This window comes from Rhinoraja longicauda, chromosome 16 (genome assembly GCF_053455715.1).
Source record: "Rhinoraja longicauda isolate Sanriku21f chromosome 16, sRhiLon1.1, whole genome shotgun sequence".
In the NCBI taxonomy this organism is placed as follows: domain Eukaryota; kingdom Metazoa; phylum Chordata; class Chondrichthyes; order Rajiformes; family Arhynchobatidae; genus Rhinoraja; species Rhinoraja longicauda.
Genome location: NC_135968.1, coordinates 43,859,130 through 43,881,440, shown reverse-complemented (window position 1 = coordinate 43,881,440; position 22,311 = coordinate 43,859,130). Strand labels below are relative to the sequence as shown.

At 41.8% G+C, this 22,311-nt stretch overlaps 1 protein-coding gene across 1 annotated transcript in view; it reads left to right on the top strand.

The window, feature by feature from the left end:
• Nucleotides 1–13,447: 13,447 nt before the first annotated feature.
• Nucleotides 13,448–22,311, top strand: part of LOC144600837 (protein CC2D2B-like) — a 108,173-nt gene continuing 99,309 nt past the window's right edge. Inside the window, exons 1-2 of the mRNA XM_078412727.1 lie at nt 13,448–13,702; nt 19,641–19,772. Coding sequence (XP_078268853.1) covers nt 13,448–13,702; nt 19,641–19,772 — 387 coding nt within the window. The remainder of the gene's footprint in view (nt 13,703–19,640; nt 19,773–22,311) is intronic.

Genomic DNA, 22,311 nt, shown 5'->3' with positions numbered 1-22,311 from the left:
ACAGAAAAGAGTATCTTAAAGGAGGAAAGAAATAGATGAACGGGCCAAGAGAATTCCAGACTTGAGGTATTGACTGTTGAAATCACACCTACATTGATGAACAATTAAATTTGCGAATGATCAATATTATAAGGTTGTAGGAGCACGGATATATTGGAGAGTTGAAGGGCTCCAGGAGATGATGGAGATTGAATGAAATGATGCAATGAACAAAATTTAAACATCTGAAAATTTAAAATTTAAATCTTTGTTTAACTGGGAACTAATATTGGTGAATAAGCATTGTGGAGATGGACAAACAGTACATTTTGCATGTTAGGAAGCAGGGATGAGTGTTCTGGATGATCTCCACACCACTATCTGCAGATTTCTTTCCAAGTTGCCCACTATCCTAACACTATTATTTCTTTGTTTCTGGATAAAAATCCTGCAGTCCCCTACCCAATAGCTTTGTGAGAGAAACTTCACCGGAAGGACTACTCAGTTCAAGAAGGCTCACCAATTTCAGGAGGCCATTTAAGCATGAGATATAAATATTGGTCTTGCCAATGACATCCAGATCCTGAAAATTGAACAAGTAAAATAAACATGGCAAGGATGTCCTGGAGTAATCAAGTCACAGAGCAACATAGCAGTAGATGTACTGAAGTAGGGATAAAGTCAGGTGATAATAATCAGCTTGCAATAGTTTCAGTGATGGATTAAATAGGGGATCCAAGGTTGATCTCAGAGTCAAATAAAACATAGAAGCAGCAAATGGTTTCAATCAATTCAGACAGATATCAGGTAGAGGCCTGGTATCAGCACTGGAGAACAGTTTCAATTAAGACTTTGTGGAACAAGGCTCCAATTTCTGCCCATTCAGTACAAGATGTTGGTCATTCTGACAGTTTAGACTAGTTCTATGTTATCCCACTTTTGCACCCACTTCCGACACTCTAGGGGTAATTTACAGAGGCCAATTAACCAACAAACCCCCACATCTTTGGGATGTGAGATGGAAACGAGCACCCGGAGGAAACCCATGCGGTCACAGGAAGAACGTGCAAACTCCACACAGAAGGCACCTAAGGTCAGGCTCAAACCCGGGTCTTTGGAGCAGTGAAGCAAGGGCTCAATTAGTTGCACCACTGTGCCTCCCATCCGTCCCCCCTCCTCATCCTGGCAGGCAAGTGTGGTGAACATCAAAGGAGGGTTTATAAGGTCAATTGCCTCAAAGACTGTCGGCGGGTTGAGAAAGGCAGAGAAATAAGTTATTTTTTTCACAATTGTCATGCTTCACAAGTGTAATGTTGCCTGATTTGACATGTATTTACAGTAGTTTATGTTAATAACTGAAGATGACTCTGATATTTTACTATTTGTTACAGTTAATCATTGAAACTTTCTTCCAATAAACATTTGGCTGTCATGATTATTATTTTTTTGCCTGAACCTGAATACCTAGCCCTTTTATCTTCAGAATTATGTTCTTTAATCATTTTAAGTATTTGGTTAATCTGATCTGTCTCTGCATATAACAATTAATACAATTTTAAACTTGTCTTCCAATGGGCTTTTTAAAGTTTTGAGACATAAACGACTTTCTCTTTAATGGTCTTGTTTTTAATTTTTTTTCAAGGTATGATTTCCCTAGCATTCTAAGTTAAGTTCTTGAAAAAAAAAAATTCTAATCATTACATCTAGCATTACATTTTCAGCAGTTTTTGTTTGGTTAACCAAATTGAGTCTAGTATTGCAGTTAAGAACCAACGAACTAATAGAGAATCTATTGAGATCAAAATGGGATCTTTAGTTATGTATTAGACCTATTTACTTATCAAGGCAACAGGAATAAAATGCAAGATATGGATGCATTTGTCTTAAAGAAAAAAAATGGAGCTTATTTTCCTCAAGTCATTACCAAATATTTTTAATTCCACTAATTAAAAAACATCTAGGAACTTTCGGGCATTGCAAGGATACAAAGAGAATTTTTCATGTGGAGGCAGAAGAAATGAGATGAACCATATTTTGCTTAATGTTTTTGAACAAAAAACTGAACTCTCACCTTTTAAAAATATAGGCAATTTATGACTTTTTAGGTTTATGTGATTTTAACCTATGCCTGAGTATACAGTAAATTTTATTTTAATATGTATTTAGTATTACGTTGAAATGGTTACTTTGCCTAGTTGGAGTGGATCTTATGAATTTTGCTTCCATGGACAGGTTCTGTTACAGGTGATAAAAAACTAGCTGATGTGATACGAAGCAGAGTTAGAGAAAAGCTGAAAGCTGTAAAGGTGAGAATGTTATCATGAAAATAATTGTTAAAGATATAGCATTTCTGCATCTTCTGAGATATTGTGAATGGAAAATGTGACCTATCTCTTTCATAGGGAGGGATTGCAAGTTCATTGGCACGAGATTTACCCGTTTCTTCACACCGTCTGCAGCAGATAAAAGATGAGGGATTAGTGACAAGATTGGATAAGATATTAGTAAGCAAATACTTATATTTAATAAGTTATTTAAACTACTATGTAAAGTTAAACATGGAGTTTCTCAGAAAATTATTTTAAATTGCTTCATAGCACGTCATGGAGTTTATGCACGGACATATTCAGCCAATTACAAAAAGGACCGGTTACTTTGTGGTGGCATGTTCCATTAGCTCTGCAGATCACAAATAGAATTTCTTTTGAGTGCTCTGTTTTCAAAAATACTCCCATTGGTGGTCTACGGAGGGTGGTAAATGCAAATTTCCAGAAATAAAAATAGAAAATATAACTTTAAGGAGCATCTATCTATCTACGTATATCTAAAACTCTCTGCCTGTTTGTTGTGTTATTTGTTTGTTATTTATTACGTCAGGATGTTAGTTATCAGCCGTGTTTTTGTGCTCCCGTCACACGATTGCACTACAGTTTTAGGACCACCATACTCACCTTTGTTCTTGATTAAGTTTATGATCTTGGTGGGAATTCCATAGTGGTCCATTAGGCACCATAGTGTTGTCCTGTCTAAACTTTCAAACGCTTTCTCAAAGTCGATGAAGTTGATGTACAGGGATGTGTTCCATTCAATAGACAGATCAATGATGATGGGTAGTGCTGCTATGTGGTCTGTGCATGAGCGATCCTTCCTGAATCCTGCTTGCTTGTCCCGTAGCCTCTCATCTACAGCTTCCTGAAGATGGTTGAGGATGACCCGGTTGAGAATTTTATTGGGTACAGAAAGTAGGGTGATCCCTCGGTAGTTTTTACATTTTCTAGGTCACCTTTTTTTGGCATTTTTACAATGTATCCCTCTTCCCATTCTGTGGGTGTCTTTTCCTCTTCCCAAATTCTCCCAAAGAGGCCTTAGAGCATGTCTGTTGATGAGTCTATATCAACTTTAAGGGCTTCAGGTGGAAAACTGGCCAGCAGCCTTGCCAGTTTTCAGTTGCTTGATTGCAGCCTTTATTTCTGATTTTGTTGGTCTATCACACTTAATATGTAGTGGTATCCTAGTTTTGGGAATATGTGGCTGCACTGCCAGTGGTGGCCTGTTTAAGACCTCTTCGAAATGCTCTACACATCTGTGGAGCTGCGCCTCCTGGGTTGAAAGCAGTTGGCGGTTCTTGTCTGTAATTGGTTTATTACTGTGCAGGTATGTCCCGGACAATTTCCTTGTGATGGTATACAACTCCCTCATGTTCCTTTGAGTCACCGCAATTTCTGCCTCCTTGGCTAGCCTCTCCACCAGTGTTCTCTTGTCCCTCCTGGTGTACTTTCGCACTTCTTTGTGGCATCTGTTGTACTCCTTTTGGGTCAAAGCCTTTTCAGCTCTTGTTCTTGAGTTGTTCACTTTCTCTTTGAACTTTCTCCTCTGTTGGATTGTGTTGAGGGTTTCTGGTGTTATCCACTCCTTGTGCTTTTGGGTCCTTCTCCCTAGCGCCTCCTCACAGGTTGAGCTCCAAGCAGCTTTTATGAACTCGTATGATAGAACCTCATGCAAAGTTATGCATGCAGGCCAGCTCTCCCAGAGCTTTAGTGTCAAGACGGGCATCAAGCAGGAATGTCTACTGTCACCATTCCTGTTCCTCCTGGCAATTGACTGGATCTTGATGGAAACAACTGAAGGGAAAAGAAATGGATTTCAATGGACAATGTGGGAGCAGCTAGATGACCTTGACTTTGCAAACGACATAGGTCTCCTTTCACACACACTGATACAAATGCAGGAGAAGACGGACAGACTCTTACAAGCTGCAACAGAACTTGGTCTTACACCCAATACAGCAAAGACACAGGTGATGAAGATCCACTCCAAAACCAGCAACCCTATCCTCATGCACAGCACTGCCCTGGAGGAGGTAGAAACATTCACATACCTAAGCAGTGTTGTGGACACCACTGGAGGGGCAGATGCAGACATTAAAAGCAGAATCAATAAGGCTAGGATGGTGTTTAACATGCTCAGGAAGATCTGGAGCTCAAAATACATCTCAATCAACACCAAAATATGCATTTTTAACTCAAATGTGAAGCAGGTAATGCTGTATGGATTAGAGACATGGAAAACAACAAAACACACTACAAACAGGCTGCAAACATTCATTAACACCTGCCTCAGGAGAATACTAAACATCTGGTGGAGAAACAAAGTAAGCAATGTGGTCCTGTGGAAAAGAACAAGCCAGGATCCCATTGACTTACAAATTCAAAGGAGAAAATGGATTGGACACACCCTCAGAAAACCCAGCAGAAACATCACCCGGCAAGCCCTGAGATGGAACCCACAAAGAAAAAGGAAAAGAGGTTGCCCCAGGAACAGCTGGAGAAGAGGTGTCCAGGCAGAAATGTCTGGGAGTGGGTTCAACTGGGGAGATCTCGAAAGAACCGCCAACAATCGAGTGAGGCGGAGGACATTTGTCAATGGCCTATGCTCCCTAGAGGAGCAAAGGGCTTAAGAAGAAGATACTCACCTTTGTCGTGGGGACCCTTTCATCCAAGTTTCATTCAAATTGGTCTTATATTTTTAAAGTTACAGAAATTTTAAAGTAGGGGAGTGGTGGGGGAGGGTTGCCCCAGGAGAGGCCCGCAGGAGAGATTTGGACCCAACGGGTCCACTTGCTCTAGTTTCTATTAAAACTTTATTGTACTTAATTTATGGAGAATTTAAAAAAAAATCATTGTAACCTGGAGAGAAGCATAGTGTGACACCAAGTTATAGAAAATGAATTTTTAACTTCTTTCATTCAAAGTTTCTGTAAGATAAGAAGAATTTTGATATGGACATTAACAAATCACTCATAAATATAATTTATACTACTTGCACGTTGGTGGAAAGAACAGTGTTGGAGGAAATCAGTAGATCATGGCAGATGCAGTTTATGCATGGCAGATGCAGTTTAATGTGGATAAGTGTGAGGTTATCCACTTTGGTGGTCAGAGCAGGAAGGCAGATTATTATCTAAATGGTGTCAAGTTAGGAAAAGGGGACGTACAACGAGATCTGGGTGTCCTGGTGCATCAGTCACTGAAAGGAAGCATGCAGGTACAGCAGGCAGTGAAGAAAGCCAATGGAATGTTGGCCTTCATAACAAGAGGAGTTGAGTATAGGAGCAAAGAGGTCCTTCTGCAGTTGTACAGGGCCCTGGTGAGACCGCACCTGGAGTACTGTGTGCAGCTTTGGTCTCCAAATTTGAGGAAGGATACTCTTGGTATTGCGGGTTTACTAGGTTAATTCCCGGAATGGCGGGACTGTCGTATGTTGAAAGACTGGATCGACTAGGCTTGTATACACTGGAATTTAGAAGGATGAGAGGGGATCTTATTGAACCCCTGACCATACTTGCAGTGACTCTTCCACCCCCGCTAGCATAATAACGTTGTGTTTTTACTATCAGTGTCTGACAGTGTTTGTTATTTCAGAGTGGGAATGGGCTTTAACATTGGCGTAGTTGGCAGAATCTCACTGGGACAATCTCCGACGACTGAGTAAGTGGCCACGAGGCAGCCGGGACCTCGAGGGAAGTAAAAAGTGCACTATCAGATCCATTGAGTCTGAACTCCTGAGCGAGCTCACAGGAACACCCTGGTCCCTTGTCTGAGGTTGATCTGGTTCCCTGCCGAGAACCACAAGAGCCAGAGGAAGACTGAGGTAAGATAATAATTGGACATACAGACTATTTGAAACCAGTTTCTGGGAAGAGGCCGTGGAGAGTGGGGTCTGTGTAAAGTAAGATAATAATAATTGGACATTCAGACTACTTGAAACCAGTCTCTGGGAAGAAACCGCAGAGAGTGGAGTCTGGGTAAAGTAAGAAAAAGTTACAAGCAGAATGTAATTGGCATGATAAACAAAGGAAAAAGGTCTGATTGAGTCGCAAAATTAAGTGACAATTGGTAACAAAAAAACGAGTAAACCCTGTTCATAGATGAAGAAGTGGAGCAACGCGACCTAGAATGGAACATTCCTCCACCCCCATACCCCAAGCCCAGGGCAGGCAAGCAGCAGGAGGCATGGCTAGCATCTGCAACACTGCAGGCCCTCGCCCTTCCCGGCCACAATAATTAAATGCAGCGCCCATACTGGCATCTCTGATCCGGTCTCTCAGGGCAATGCCTTTGCTGCCACCACATCAAAGGCAGCTGCTAAGACTCCCCCCCCCCCCCTTAGGATCCCCTTAGGCCCACAGATCCTTGTAAATAGAATGGCCTTGCCAGATATGGGAGAGGTTAGGGCTATGCAGAGGGACTGAAAGCTTTGGAATTCTGAGAACAAAGAAGTGACCTTGAGCATCTCAAGATATATCAGCTTGTTTTGAATTCTTGTGAAGATACGATGTACAAGTATGTCTGTGTAGGAAAATAACTACAGTGCTGGTACAAATCGAAGGTATCACAAAATTCTGGATTAACAGCGGGTCAGGCAGCATCTCAGGAGAGAAGGAATGGGTGACGTTTCGGGTCGAGACCCTTCTTTAGTCTGAAGGGTCTCAACCCGAGACGTCACCCATTCCTTCTCTCCTGAGATACTGCCTGATCCGCTAAGTTACTCCAGCATTTTGTGATACCTACCTATGTCTGTGGTTAGATCTGATGTTCAGCCACAAGGTGGCGACATCAGAATGGATTCCGTAACGGAAAATGGTTTTTCTTCATTTTATAGACAATAGACAATAGACAATAGGTGCAGGAGTAGGCCATTCAGCCCTTCGAGCCAGCACCGCCATTCAATGCGATCATGGCTGATCACTCTCAATCAGTACCCCATTCCTGCCTTCTCCCCATACCCCCTCACTCCGCTATCCTTAAGAGCTCTATCCAGCTCTCTCTTGAAAGCATCCAACAAACTGGCCTCCACTGCCTTCTGAGGCAGACAATTCCACACCTTCACCACTCTCTGACTGAAAAAGTTCTTCCTCATCTCCGTTCTAAATGGCCTACCCCTTATTCTTAAACTGTGGCCCCTTGTTCTGGACTCCCCCAACATTGGGAACATGTTTCCTGCCTCTAATGTGTCCAATCCCCTAATTATCTTATATGTTTCAATAAGATCCCCCCTCATCCTTCTAAGGAACTTCAAAGTTCTCTTACATCTTGGAATGGGTTGCCTCCCTGAAAAGCCAGAGTGAGATTGAAGAAGAAGAACAGATCAGGAGACTAAGAAAAGAACAATTGAAAGACATAGAATTGTTAATTGAAGCGTTAGAGGAAAGAAAGCGGAAACTAAGAGAACATGCAAAACAGAATTAAAAGCCAATTGCGAGTGATGCTGTTCTCCCATCTCAAACGTGTCGCCATATTGGGGCCGGTGATGAAACCTGCATCTCCTCCAAAGCAGTCCAAGCGGATCCATTGGCTGGAGAATCTGGGCCTGAAAATACTTGTCTGTGCACAGAGATGACTGAGAACAACTCTGAACTAATACCAGATATTAAACTGACTGTGTACAATGAAACCTGCATCTCCTCCAAAGCAGTTGTGGGCTTTGTTTGGGATTCTAGTGTTAATCCACAACCACCGTATGAAGTGCTGGAGGAGAATGCATCGCTGTTGCATTCAACTGAAGTAGTACCAGAAAATCGTGAATCTTCGGATCAAGAAATGATAGAATTGGAAACTTCAGGGGATCCTGCACCAGTAAACCCAGCACACCTTGAAGACATTTCAACCAAAGTAATTGTTGAAAAAACTAGTTCCGCAGAGAACTCTACAGTTTTTATTGATGGTGGAAAACTAAATGAATCCATCACCAGCAAAACTGAAGATGACCATCCAGAAATGTCTGTTACAAATGGCAACTCTGGATGGTGAACTGAGAAACCAGAGCACAGTGGAAGATGGACACTATTGTCTAGACCTACCTTTTGAAGCAAGAAGACGCCAGCGAAAGTGGCTAAGGCACTGTTTCATATCTAAGTTTGGAAAACAATAGCAAAGAGGTGCATATTGCTTTCATAATGGGAAAATCCAGGGTGGCACCATGAAAACAAATGACGATTCATAGAATGGAGTTTATAGCTGCAGTCCTAGCTGTCAGAGTTGACACAATGCTGCGAAAAGATTTACAGCTTCAACTGGACAAATCCATCTTCTGGACCGATAGCACAACGGGCATAAATACATTAACAACGTTTTGTAAGGGATGATACTGATATATCACAATGGAGATATATTAGCACAAAGGAAAATCCTGCAGATGAAACATCAAGAGGATTAACAGCAAACCGCTTCTTAAGCTGGAAGAGAAAAAGATTGAAGAAGATCCTGACTAATGAGCAGAATATTGGAGACCATACCAGATGCACAAGGTCTTGTGCGCACAATTCGACTTCAGACTAAGAGCAACATCTTGGAAAGACCGATAACGAAGATATGTCTGCTCCTAGAACATGATACCTGAGTGCAGCAAAGACTGGTGGCATTTAAGATTGAAGATTCACTTAAGTAGATTACATGCCAACGAACATAATAAACATCCTTTATTTTGAATATGTATGGTTTTTATGGCTTCTTTTAATGTTTATTAGTAATTATTTCGTTATATACATAGAACAATTAGGGGCAGTGTGTAGGAACCATTTGTGTTTATTAGCATATTATATTATTTTGTATCTTGCAGTATTATTTTTGGACACTTGGGGGTTGTCGTAAGATGAATACATATATGGGCATATATGGACTGGGAGGAGCCAGAATTAGGAGTATAATAATTGGGAATGCAGAGACGTGATGCATCAGACGTGGAGAAGCTGTGGCAGGATATAATTCTTACCAGACTTATGACGGGAGAAATACTAATCTGTTTGTATCAATACTTCAATAAACGACTAATTAAACTGAAACATTGTGATGATCTCTGTTGTTGTTTGGGTCAAGAAAGATCACTCCACTCCTCCGTGAAGCTGGCAACCGGAGAGGACTTCAGTGGGAAGGACTGAAGTTGCCACTGTTTTTCACTGTCATGTATAATTTATGTGCAATTTATATACAATTTATATATTTGTGTGCTGTCTATGTGCCTTTGATGCAACTGCAAGCAAGAATTTCATTGTATCTGTGCCTCATCGTACTTATGCATATGAAAATAAACTCAACAACTTACCATGAGTTAAGTCACTACTCTTATGTGGTATCTTGTCAAACGCCACTTGTAGGTCCTTGACCCACTGCAGTTCACCTACTGCCAGAACAGGTCCACGGACTATACCATTGCCCTGGCCCTACACTCATCCCTGGAACACCTGTATAAGAAAGGCACCTATGTGAGACTCGATTCATAGACTACAGCTCTGCCTTTAACACCATTATACCATCCAAGCTCATCACCAAACATGTGGGACTTGGAGTCAGCACTCATCTCTGCAACTGGATCCTCAACTTCCTGATCAACAGACCTCATTCAGTGCGGATAGAGGACAAATCATCCTCTACGATAATCCACAACACTGGTGCTCATCAAGGATGCATTCTCAGCCCCCTTGTTTACTCTTGTACATCCATGACTGCAGCCATGTACAAATCTAATTGAATCTGCAAATTCCCAGACGGCACTATCATTGTGGGATGGATATTAAATAATGAAAAGAAGGAGATTGAGAACCTTGTGTCCTGGTGTTGAGACAACAACCTTTCTCCCAATGTCAGCAAGACAAAGGAGATAGTAATCGACTTCAGGAAGTGAAACGATACACCTACCCCAGTTTGCATTGACGGTGCCAGGAGTAAATATCACCAACAACTTCTCCTGGACCACCCATATTGAAGCAATGACCAAGAAAGCACACCAACACCTCTACTTCCTTAGAAGTTCGGCATGTCTCCAACAACTCTCACCAACTTCTACAAATATGCTGTAGAAAGCATTTTATCGGGATGCATCACAGCTTGGTTTGGGAACAGCTCCATCCAAGACCGCAAGAAATTGCAACGAATTGCGGACGCAGCCCAGACCATCACACAAACCAACCTCCCGTCCATTGACTCCATTTCTATCTCACACTGCCTCGACAAGGCCAGCAGCATAATCAAGGACAAGTCACACCCTGGTCACTCCCTCTTCTCCCCTCTCCCCATCGGGCAAAAGGTGTAGAAGTGTGAAAATGCACACCTCCAGATTTAGGGACAGCTTCTTTCCAGCTGTTATCAGGCAACTGAACCATGTAAAAAAAAAAAATGTAAAAATGTAAAAAAATGTAAAAAAACCTTTATTGTCACTACACAAAGTACAGCGAAATTAAAGCAGTCCAGATGATGCAATCACACACAGCAGACAGTACAAAGGATAAACCTTTATCCATAACAAGCTAAATCTAATCTACATTAAACAAACTGACCTCTAATACAATATAGGCAAAACAATTACAATACGGTCAAGGCAGTGTACAGTGCAATCAAGACAGCAAGTTATTGCACAGCAATGAGAGCTAACATATTGCAAATGCATCGGTAGTGCCATTTAAAAAAAAAATAAAAGAAATAATGTAATTAAATATAAGGTGCGGTCGGGTGTAACATGTAATAAGTTTAGCAAATGTTAAGCAATATAAGTGCATTAGGATGTAAACATGTATTAAATTGAGGCTTATGTTTTCTGACAAGTAACTGATGGTGTTCCGATCAGTTCCGTTCCTTCCATTCAGTTTTATGTGAGTGTCTGGCAGTGTTCAGCTCACGTATGACGCTGGGGTAGAAGCTGTTCTTGAGTCTATTAGTCCGTGATGTAATGGACCTGAACCGTCTACCAGAGGGCAGCAGTTCGAGCAGCTGATGACCAGGGTGGGAAGGATCCCTCAGGATGTTGGCTGCTCTGCTGAGGCAGCGGACGGAGTAAAGTTCCTCTAGAGAGGGCAGTGGGCAACCAATGATTTTCTTTGCAGAGTTGATGACCCTCTGAAGGGCTTTCTTGTCTGCCTCTGAGCTGCTGGTGTACCACATAGAAATACAGTACTTCAGCACACTCTCGATGGTGCAATGGTAGAAAGTCACTAGCAGCTGCTCTTGCAGGTTGTTCTTCCTGAGGATCCTCAGAAAGTAGAGCCGCTGCTGTGCCTTTTTGACTGCCGCTATGGTGTTTGTGGTCCAGGAGAGATCCTCAGCAATATGCGTGCCCAGGAACTTGAAGGCAGGGACCCTTTCCACACAAACCCCGCTGATATGCAGTGGTGTGTAGCTCGTATTGTGTCTTCGGAAGTCTATTATGAGTTCTTTTGTCTTGGAAGGATTCAGAGCCAGATTGTTTTCCGCACACCATCCTATCAGTTTTTGGACTTCATCTCTGTAAGCTGTCTCGTCATCTCCTGAGACGAGTCCAACCACAGTCGTGTCATCTGCAAACTTGATGATGGTGTTGGTAGGATGAGTGGGGGTGCAGTCATGGGTGTAGAGGGCGTAGAGAAGGGAGCTCAACACGCATCCTTGTGGGCAGCCGGTGCTGATTGTGAGAGTGGAGGATGTGTGAGGGCCTAATCTGACCATCTGGGGCCGATTGGTCAGGAAGTCGTTAATCCAGTTACAGATAGATTGGGAGAGTCCTAAATCAGTTAGTTTAGAAACCAGTCTTACCGTGATGACCGTGTTAAATGCTGAACTATAATCTATGAAGAGCATCCTCACGTAACTGCCCTGCCGCTCAAGATGGGTCAGTGCGGTGTGTAGGGCAGTAGTAATGGCGTCCTCTGTAGACCTGTTTGATCTGTAAGCGAATTGGTGTGGGTCGATAGTGACTGAGAGGCTGGCTTTGATGTGCTGCTGGATCAGCTTCTCAAAGCACTTCATAATGACCGGGGTTAGTGCAACAGGACGGTAGTCGTTGAGATTATGGATGACTGGTTTCTTTGGCAGTGGGATTATTGTTGCGTATTTCAGGCAGGATGGGATGATGGCTTTGGACAGGGACAGGTTAAAGATCTTCGTGAAGACCACTGAGAGCTGGTCTGCACATTCTTTCAACACCCTTCCCGTCACTCCATCCGGGCCTGCAGCCTTCCTTATGTTGACAGCCCTGAGCACACGCCTCACCTCATGCTCCTCTACCGTGAACGTGTGGCTGTTGAAGGCAGGTGTAGATGGTGTGAACTTTGCCGCTCTCACCTCAAAACAGGCAAAGAAGCCATTAAGTTCCTCTGCCTACGAGGCGTTTGCATCAGCGATCTTGTAGTTGCTGGTTTTGTGATTTGTGAGGTGCTGGATTCCCTCCAAAGTTGTCGTGGGTCCTTGTGGGTGAAGTGGTCCTCAATCTCCTTTTTGTGATTTCCTTTTGCTCTTTTGATGGCTCTCTTAAGGTTGGCTCTAGCCACGCTGTAGAGGGCTTTGTCCTTGGACCTAAAGGCAGCATTACGATCCTTTAAGAGAGTTCTGACCTCCTTTGTCATCCAGGGTTTCTGGTTTGAGTGCACCCGGATGCATTTGTCGACAATGACAATGTCAACACCGTTCTGAATGTAACAGAGTACTGTTGATGTGTACTCCTCCAAATCCTAGTCCTCAAAAATGTCGCAATTAGTCCTTTCAAAGCAATACTGAAGCTGCGAGGATGCTCCTTCAGGCCACATTTTAACAATTTTGATGGCAGGGGGGGCTTTCCTTCTTAGGGGCGTGTATGCTGGGGTTAGGAGTATGGATAGGTGGTCTAATTGTCCCAAGTGAGGTAGTGATGTTGTCCTGTAGCCACTCTTGATGTTTGAATAAGCTTTGTCCAAAGTATTTTCCCCCCTGGTTGCACATTTAATGTGTTGATTAAATTTCGGGAGAACTGCTTTTAAGTCTGCGTGGTTGAAATCAACGGCTATAATATGGACAGCCTCGGGATAAGTCTTCTGTTGAGAGTTTATGGCGTTTAGTAGGTAGCCTTGAGCTGTGCTAGCATTGGCGTCCGGTGGAATGTAAACAGCTGTAACAGTTATAGCGGTAAACTCCCGAGGAAGGTAAAAGGGCCTGCATTTGACCGTTAGGTACTCCAGATCAGGAGAACAATGGCTGTCTACGATGTTGGTATTAGTACACCAGTCGTTGTGAACGTAGATGCAAACCCCACCTTGGTCTTACCGGAGTCTTTGTTTCTGTCCCAACGGAACGCTGTGCGGTCTGCTAGCTCCATGGCGGCATCGGGTGTGAGCGAGTTTAACCACGTCTCTGTTATTGGTAGGATGCAGCAGTCTTTTATGAGGTTGTTCGTGGAAATCTGTAGATGTAATTCGTCCATTTTGTTGGTAATGGATCTGGCGTTAGTAAGAAATACGCTGGGAAGAGGTGGTTTATGCGGTTGTTTCTTTAGTCTAGCAAGTAGACCCGACCATTATCCGCACTTTTGTTTCCTGTTTCTCCTCCTCCTTCGACGTTCGCCAAGGTCGAAAACAATCCACGGAGAGCCCGGTGTTCTGGCAATCTCCTCCGGTATGTTGTGTGATTACAGAAATTCACTTGTAATTCCTTGGTTGCTTCGTTGTCCTCTATTTAAAATATTTAAAATATCTGGTCGACTATAGCTGTAGCTGTAATTACAGCTGTAACTGTAATTTGCCCAACAGAACTCAACATTAACAAGTAGACAAAACAAACAAAACACACTTAAATAGCACCGAGCTGGAGAGCTTATAGCCGCTGCGTCTGAGCGCGCCGCCATCTTATCACTTCCTACCGCACTAGAGAGCAGTCCTAAACTACTATCTACCTCATTGATGACCCTCAAACTATCTTTGATTGGACTTTACTGACTTTATCTTGCATTAAACATTATTGCCTTATCATGCATCTGGATACTGTGATTGGATCGCTTGTAAGCATGTATTATCTTTCCGCTGACTGGTTAACACGCAATGATCGCGGGCGCCGTAGCCCGCATAGCCCCGTGAAACGCGCACAGGCGCATGCACGCTACCCTGTCTGTCACTCAGCTGTTTGTATTGGGTCCGATTGGAGCGGGTCATTTACGTGTCACTCACTCCATGTCTGTCCACACTCACGCATGTATTTAGTCCCCGCCAGATCTCACACCCTTCACTTCCCGATTGTCCCGTGACTGAATAAACCTACATTTTTATACACGGTCTACCTTGGTCGTTCTTTGCTCCTCGCATACGTAATAGCACCAAAAGCTTTTCATGTACTTCGGTACATGTGAGAACAAACTAAACTGAACTGAACAAATACATTCCACCCATGGCTTCCCCTCAATCGACTCTCCTTGTTGCATCTTTGAAGAACTCAGGCAAATTTGTCAAACATGATTTACCTTTCATAAAATCACATTGACGATTTAATTATATTAAGTTTCTCCAAATTACCAGTTATTTCTCCCTGATTACAGAAATCAGTATCTTCCCAACAAAGGTTTTCAAGATAATGGGCATATAGTTGTTTACATTGCCTGCCTTCCTCCTTGAACAATGGAATCGTATTTGTAATTTTCTAGTCTGTTGTTATCTTCCTGCAACTCAAAATTCCAACTAGTGGATCAGCATCTTTGCAACTGCCTGCACATTAATCTTCCAGCTTTTCATATTGTGTTTTTTCTCTTGTTTCTTTCAATCAATGTAAACAATCTCAGTTCTGATGAAGGGTTGCAGATTTGAAATGTTGAGCGTTTCTCTTTCCACAGGTGCTGCCTGACCTAAGTTTATTTAAAACATTTTTGTTTATGTTTCACTCTCCCTACTCTTTCATAAAACATTACATTACAGCACAGGAACAAGCCCTTCCGTCCACAATGTCTGTGCCGAATATGTTGCCAAATTAAACTTATCTCCTCTGCCTACATATGAACCATGTCCCTCTATTCCCTGCTATGTGCCTATCTGAAAGTCTCTTACATGTCCTTATCGTATGGGCCTTTACCACCACCCCTGGCAGTTGGTTCCAGGGACACCTACCACTCTTTGTGCAAAATAAACTTGCCCCGCACATTCCTTTAAACTTTGCCCCTCTCACCCTAAGGTTTTCAGGTCCAGTTAATATTAGTTTTGCCTTCCCATTGCCCATATAAAGACCAATTCTAAGTCCTGAATCTTTATTTGCCTTTCTTGTTCCTATCTGGTTTTACTTTCCTCACCTATATCATTACCGTTGTTTATCTTTTGTTTATTTTTCTTTATCATCTATTGACTCGTTGCCAGGCCTAGTACTTGTCCCCTCAATTTATTTTACTTAAATAACCCAGGAAGGAACAGAGATACAATTCCAATTTAGATTAAGGAATTTGTTTTAGATAGAATTGAAAGTCTTTCTGGATCACAGACATCAACTCATGTGAGAAAGGTACCGGACGTTAGATTGGGCTCATTTTGACTGCTGAGGAATTTTCTTTGGAACTCAATTTTGGAAACAGAGTGCAACATGCCATTGCCTATTTATCAGTACTGAAAGATGAATTTCCAGGCATATATGCTGTGTTGGGTAATGCATAATCATGTGAGAAGCTGATTTTTCAAATTTGTAATAATTTTTTATAGGTTTCTAAGTAAATTCCATGTTCACATTTATGCTTAAGTGATCTTATCATTTGTAAGTACACTGTCGGGAGACATTGCTTCTCCGTCAGTTTGTATGAATATGAGCATTAGAGATCTGTACAGTCGTAAGACACAAGAAACTGCAGATGCTGGAATCTTGAGCAATAAACAGGAAGAATATAATAAATGTAATAACAAGGAACTGCAGATGCTGGATTTCCCTGGAGAAAATGGATAGGTGATGTTTCGGTTCGTGATCCTTCTTCAGACTAATTTTGTGTGGAGGGGAGGAAGTGGAGGTGGGGTGGGGGGGAACTGGAAGCAAGAAAAGACCAGGACAAATCAGGGCCGGCAACAAATGACCTCAAGCAGGGAGATTCCATGATAGGCCAATTGTCCCAAGATGAATACATTGTTGCGAGCTGGAACTGGTTGACCAACCTTTAGTGGAGGAAGGTGGAGAAGATGGAGGGGAGTGTTTGTAGAAGTTACCTAAAATTTGAAAATTCAATGTTCATACTGCTGGGTTGTAAGCTGCCCAAGTGAAATGTGAGGTGCTGTTCCACCAATTTGAGTGTGACTTCACTCTGACAATGGAAGAGGCCCAGGACAGAAAGACCAGAATGGGAAGGGGAGTTAAAATCGTTAGTAACCAGGAGATGCATAGGCCTTGTAGACCAAGCATACTAAAGTGTTCAGCTAAACGGTGTCTGAGTCTACACTTTGTCTTGACAATGTACAGGGGCCCATATTGAGAACACTGGATGCAGTAGATTAGGTTAGAGGAGGGGCATGTGAACCTCTGTCTCACCTTGAAGGACTGTTGGGATCCCTGGATAGAGCTAAGGGAGAAGGTATAAGAATAGGTATTATATCCACAGAAGGCAGTGGAGGCCAATTCACTGGATGTTTTCAAGAGAGAGTTAGATTTAGCTCTTAGGGCTAAAGGAATCAAAGGATATGGGGAAAAAGCAGGAACAGGGTACTTATTTTAGATGATCAGCCATGATCATATTTAATGGCGGTGCTGGCTTGAAGGGCCGAATGGCCTACTCCTGCACCTATTTTTGTACGTTTCTATCTCCTGTGGTTGCAGGTAAATTATCTGGGGAGGGTGTGGTTCAGATGGGAAGGAATGCATGAAAATTCCCACCAAAACCACCCTCTCATACTCATTGGTTCAACCTATGAAAGCTAGCATACCAAATGCCACTAAAGATCACACAATCTCCAGCCAACAATCAGCCCATCTGGGAACCTACCTTCCTGAGGTAATCTGTTTTTGGCCCTGATGTGTCATGGTCTTTTCTTGCTTCCAGTTCCCCCCTCCCCCATATAATGTCTGAAGAAGGCTCCCGACCCGAAATGTGACCTATCCATTTTCTCTGGAGATGCTGCCCCACCCACTGAGTTACTCCAGCATTTTGTGTCTATAAAAGGAGGAATATAGCAGCATCTGTGGAGAGAATGGGCGGATGATGTTCTAAATTAGGATCCTTCTAACTGGCCAGGTATGACCCGAATTGTCATCTGCCTTTTCCCTACACAGATGCTGCCTGATCCACTATATTCTTCCAATATTAATGTGGCCACTGGAATTTTAAAATAAGTGCATTTAAAATAGTGAGTGAATTTCATCAGGGTGTTCTTATCAAATTATTTCATGCATAATACCTCTGAATAATAATACATCTGAAGTTTTCATTGGTCTTGACTACTTCATGTACAAAGCCAACAGAAGTTCTACTCATCTATTTAGGTGTTTTGTTTATTCAGAGTGCAATATTTTCAGTTGATCTGTAGGACATAAATTTAATTTTCTATTTGTAGTAGTATTTAGTATTTTAATATTTGTAGTATCTAATATATATTTTTTGACATGGGTAAAAGATACTGATTGTCTATCTATGCCTCTCATAATTTTATTTTCTTCTGTCAGGTCTCACAACCTCCGGTGTTCCAATGAAAACAATCCAAGTTTGTCCAACCTCTCCCTGTAGCTAATACCCCCAAGTCCAGGCATCATTCTGGTAAACCTCTGCACCCTTTCCAAACCTCCAAATCCTTCCTATAATGGGGCGACAAGAACTACACATAATACCAAATGTGGCCTACCCTCCATCCTAAATAGCTGCATCAGGACTTCCTGACTCATATTCAGTGCCCCAACCTATGAAAGCAAGCATACCAAATGCCTTCTTTACCACACTATCAACTTGTGTTGTGATATTCAGGAAGTTATGAACTTGGACCCTAAGATCCTGTTAAGGGTCATGCCATTAACTGCATATTTTCCCTTTGCATTTGTCCTCCCAAAGTGCAACACCTCATTCTTGCTCGGTTTAAACTCCATCTGCCATTTTTCAGCCCATTTCAGTAGCTGATTTATACTTTGAGTATAGTTGATATATAGACTATAGCTGATATATATATTGACAGCCTTCTTTGCAGTCTGCGACGCCAATAATCTTGGTGTCATCAGCAAATTTCCTAACCAACCCATCTATGTTTATGCCCAAATCATTTGTATATATCACATTCAGCAGAGATCCAAGCACCACTCCTTGGAGCAGAGATCCTGCACAACTCTATTTGTCACAGACCATCAGCCTGGATATTGTCCTTCCACCACAATCCTCTGTCTTCTACCAGTGAGACAATTTTTGAATCCATACAACCATGTTACTGTTAATCCCATGCATCTTAGTCTACTGGATCATCCTACCTTGGGGACTTTATCAAATGCCTTATTAACATCCATGTAGACAACATCCACTGTCTTTCCCTCATCGACCACCTTTGTCATCTTTTCATAAGATTCTCTCTACTTCCCTTCTTAAATAAAGGAACAACTTTAGCTACTCCAGTCCTCCATGATCTTGCCAATGGCTACGGAAGATGCCTTAATTCACCTGCAGTCTCCTCTCTTGTCTTTCTCAATAACCTGGGATAGATCCCATCAGCTTCTGGGGATTTATCCACCATGTTCTCCAAGAGCCCCAACACCTCCTCCTTCATAATTTCACACTGCCCTTACATATTAGTAAGAAAGAATTAGTCACAAGAAGGGTCTTGACCTGAAGCGTCACCCATTCCTTCTCTCCAGAGATGTTGCCTGTCCCGCTGAGTTACTCCAGCATTTTGTGTCTACTTTACATATTAGTATTCTCCACACTAATCTCACTGAACTCAATGTCCTTCTTAATGAAAACAGATGTAAAGTGCTTGTATGGTACCTCGTCTACATCCCCAGACTCCAGGCACAACTACCCTCTATCCTTGAGCGGTCGTACCTTCTCCCTGGTGACCCTTTTGTTTTTACTGTAGGTATAAAAAGCTTTGGGATTTTCTTGAATCCGACCAGTCAAATCATTTTGTGGCCCCTTCTGGCCCTAATAATTGCCCATTTGAGTTATTTCCTCCATTCTTTATATTCTTCAAAGACCCTATCTGATTCCATCCTCTTAAACCTTGCATGTGTGTTCTTTTTCATTTTGACCAAATTTTGACACTGGCACTATGAATATCTTGGTTACGTATCCACTATCTACTATGGCATTTTAACACCCCTCTTTTTTAAAAAAAACAGAACATCTATGACTATTACTTTATTCAAGAATGACGGGGAATCTAAATCTGAGAAATATCTTTGGGGATTATGACATATAATGAGGATTTTACAGATTTGATTTGATTTTAATTTTTTTCCATATTTAAGAAAATAGAGACAGATGAAGCAAATCAGTTTTTTACCTGTGTTTTGGATGACACATCGGAATCAGCATTACAACAACATGGAATGGCACAGCAGAGAGATTTACCCCTTGAATTTCATCTCACTGGATTGGAGGTAACTAGAAGTAAAACAAAAGGTGAAAAATGTAAAAATGTCATGTTTATTATTGAACATTAACAATAATTTATGGTGAACAAATGGGAAGAGATAAGAAAATATAGACAGAATTAATGGGGCATATCAGACTTTCTAATGAAATATTAGAACTTTTTGATTCATGATATATCTGTGAATATCCATTAACATTTCTCCTTTTGGAACTGATTAAACAAAACTCTTTCAAATTTACCAGCAACGAGAAAATGATTCAGAACAGTTCTTCATGTGAATATGGCAAACAGGATATATGCACAATTTTAGATCATAGAACACAGGTCAGGGCTTTGATTAGTTTTCAGCACCTGATGTTGGTGAAATAGGCCAGTGAGGTACATCAAGCCATCTCATGAGACATGTGGGCGATGCTTTTTCAAATGGTTAGTCCTTTTCACCTCGTATTACAATCGTGGATTTGTTTTAGTTTATATTTCAGAGTCAACATTTATTAAATTTTTCCTTTTGGGACAGGTGAAGTTTGAATTTTACCAGCTTTACATATGGAATATTGCTGCCACCCTTAGGTTATTGATCACCTAACACAATTGATGGAGCACATTATCCTAAATGTGCCCTTAATCATTATGCCCTTCATTCATTGGCTATGGTAAAGAGCATTCACTGCAGTATCCCGGATATGTAAACTAGACATTAGTTAGTAAAAAAAACCTGACAAGATATGCAAAAGAAGATGTTGTTTTGACAATTTTAAAAATATGTTTTTATACAAAGGGATTAGATGGCTACTAATTAATATTTGATGGTAAAAATTTGATATTAGTGATCATTTAAAATGAGAATTATTGTTTTAACAAAGTGATTATACAATGTTCACCCTTGGATTTAACATAGAACGATACAGCACAGGAACAGGCCTTTTGGCCTACAATGTCTCTGTCAAACATGATGCCACGTTAAACTAATCTCTGCCTACATGTGATCCATATCCTTTCATTCCCTGCATATCCATGTGTCTATATCTAAAAAGCCTCTTAAATGCCTCTATCGTATCTGCCTCCATCACCACCCCTGGCAGTGCAGTCCAGGCACCCACCACTTTCTGTGTAAAAAATACTTGCCCCGTACATCTCCTTTAAACTTTCCTCCTCTCACTTTAAAGCTGTGCCCTCTACTCTTTGACATTTTCTCCCTGGCAAAATAGGTTTTGACTGTCTATCCTATCTATGTTTCTCATAATTTTATATACTTCTACCCTCAACTTCAGATCTTCCAAAGAAAACAATCCAAGTTTGTCCCACCTTTTCTTATAGCTCATCTACTCTAATTCAAGCAATATTCTGGTAAACCACTTCTGCACCCTCTCCAAAGCCTCCACATGCTTCCTGTAATTAGAAAAACAAAGTTGATATTTCATGTTGATGACCTTTCACCAGAACTGGAAGAAGTGAGAGATTTAACATTTTATAGCAATTGCAGAGTTAGGGAAGTATGATAGGATGAATATCAAATGGAAAGGTCGATATGATGACAGGAGTGATTAATTTATGATGGGATGATTGTCCAAATGGCACTGAAAAGAGAAACATTGACGTAGGCAGTCAGACACATCGAACTTTGAAGGAAGGTGCTTAGGTCACTCTGGCAAAGGAAGCAATAGTTTATAGACAATAGACAATAGGTGCAGGACTATGCCATTCGGCCCTTCGAGCCAGCACCGCCATTCAATGTGATCATGGCTGATCATTCACAATCAGTACCCCGTTCCTGCCCTCTCCCCATACCCCTGACTCCGCTATCATTAAGAGCTCTATCTAGCTCTCTCTTGAAAGCATCCAGAGAATTGGCCTCCACTGCCTTCTGAGGCAGAGAATTTCACAGATTTACAACTTTCTGAGTGAAAACGTTTTTCCTCATCTCCATTCTAAATGGCCTACCCCTTATTCTTAAACTGTGGCCCCTGGTTCTGGACTCCCTCAACAACGGAAACATGTTTCCTGCCTCTAATGTGTCCAATCCCTTAATAATCTTATATGTTTCAATAAGATCCCCTCTCATCCTTCTAAATTCCAGTGTATACAAGTCTCGTCGCTCCAGTCTTTCAACATACGACAGTCCCGCCATTCCGGGAATTAACCTAGTGAACCTAAGCTGCACTCCCTCAATAGCAAGAATGTCCTTCCTCAAATTTGGAGACCAAAACTGCACAATGTACTCCAGGTACGGTCTCACTAGGGCCCTGTACAACTGCAGAAGGACCTCTTTAAGGCCAACATGCCATTAGCTTTCTTCACTGCCTGCTGTACCTACATGCTTCCTTTCAGTGACTGATGAACAAGGACACCCAAATCTCTTTGTACTTCCCCATTTCCTAACTTGACACCATTCAGATAATAATCTGCCTTCCTGTTCTTACCACCAAAGTGGATAACCTCACACTTATCCACATTAAACTGCATCTGCCATGCATCTGCCCACTCACACACAACCTGTCCAAATCACCCTGCATCATCATATTATCCTTCTCACAGTTCACACT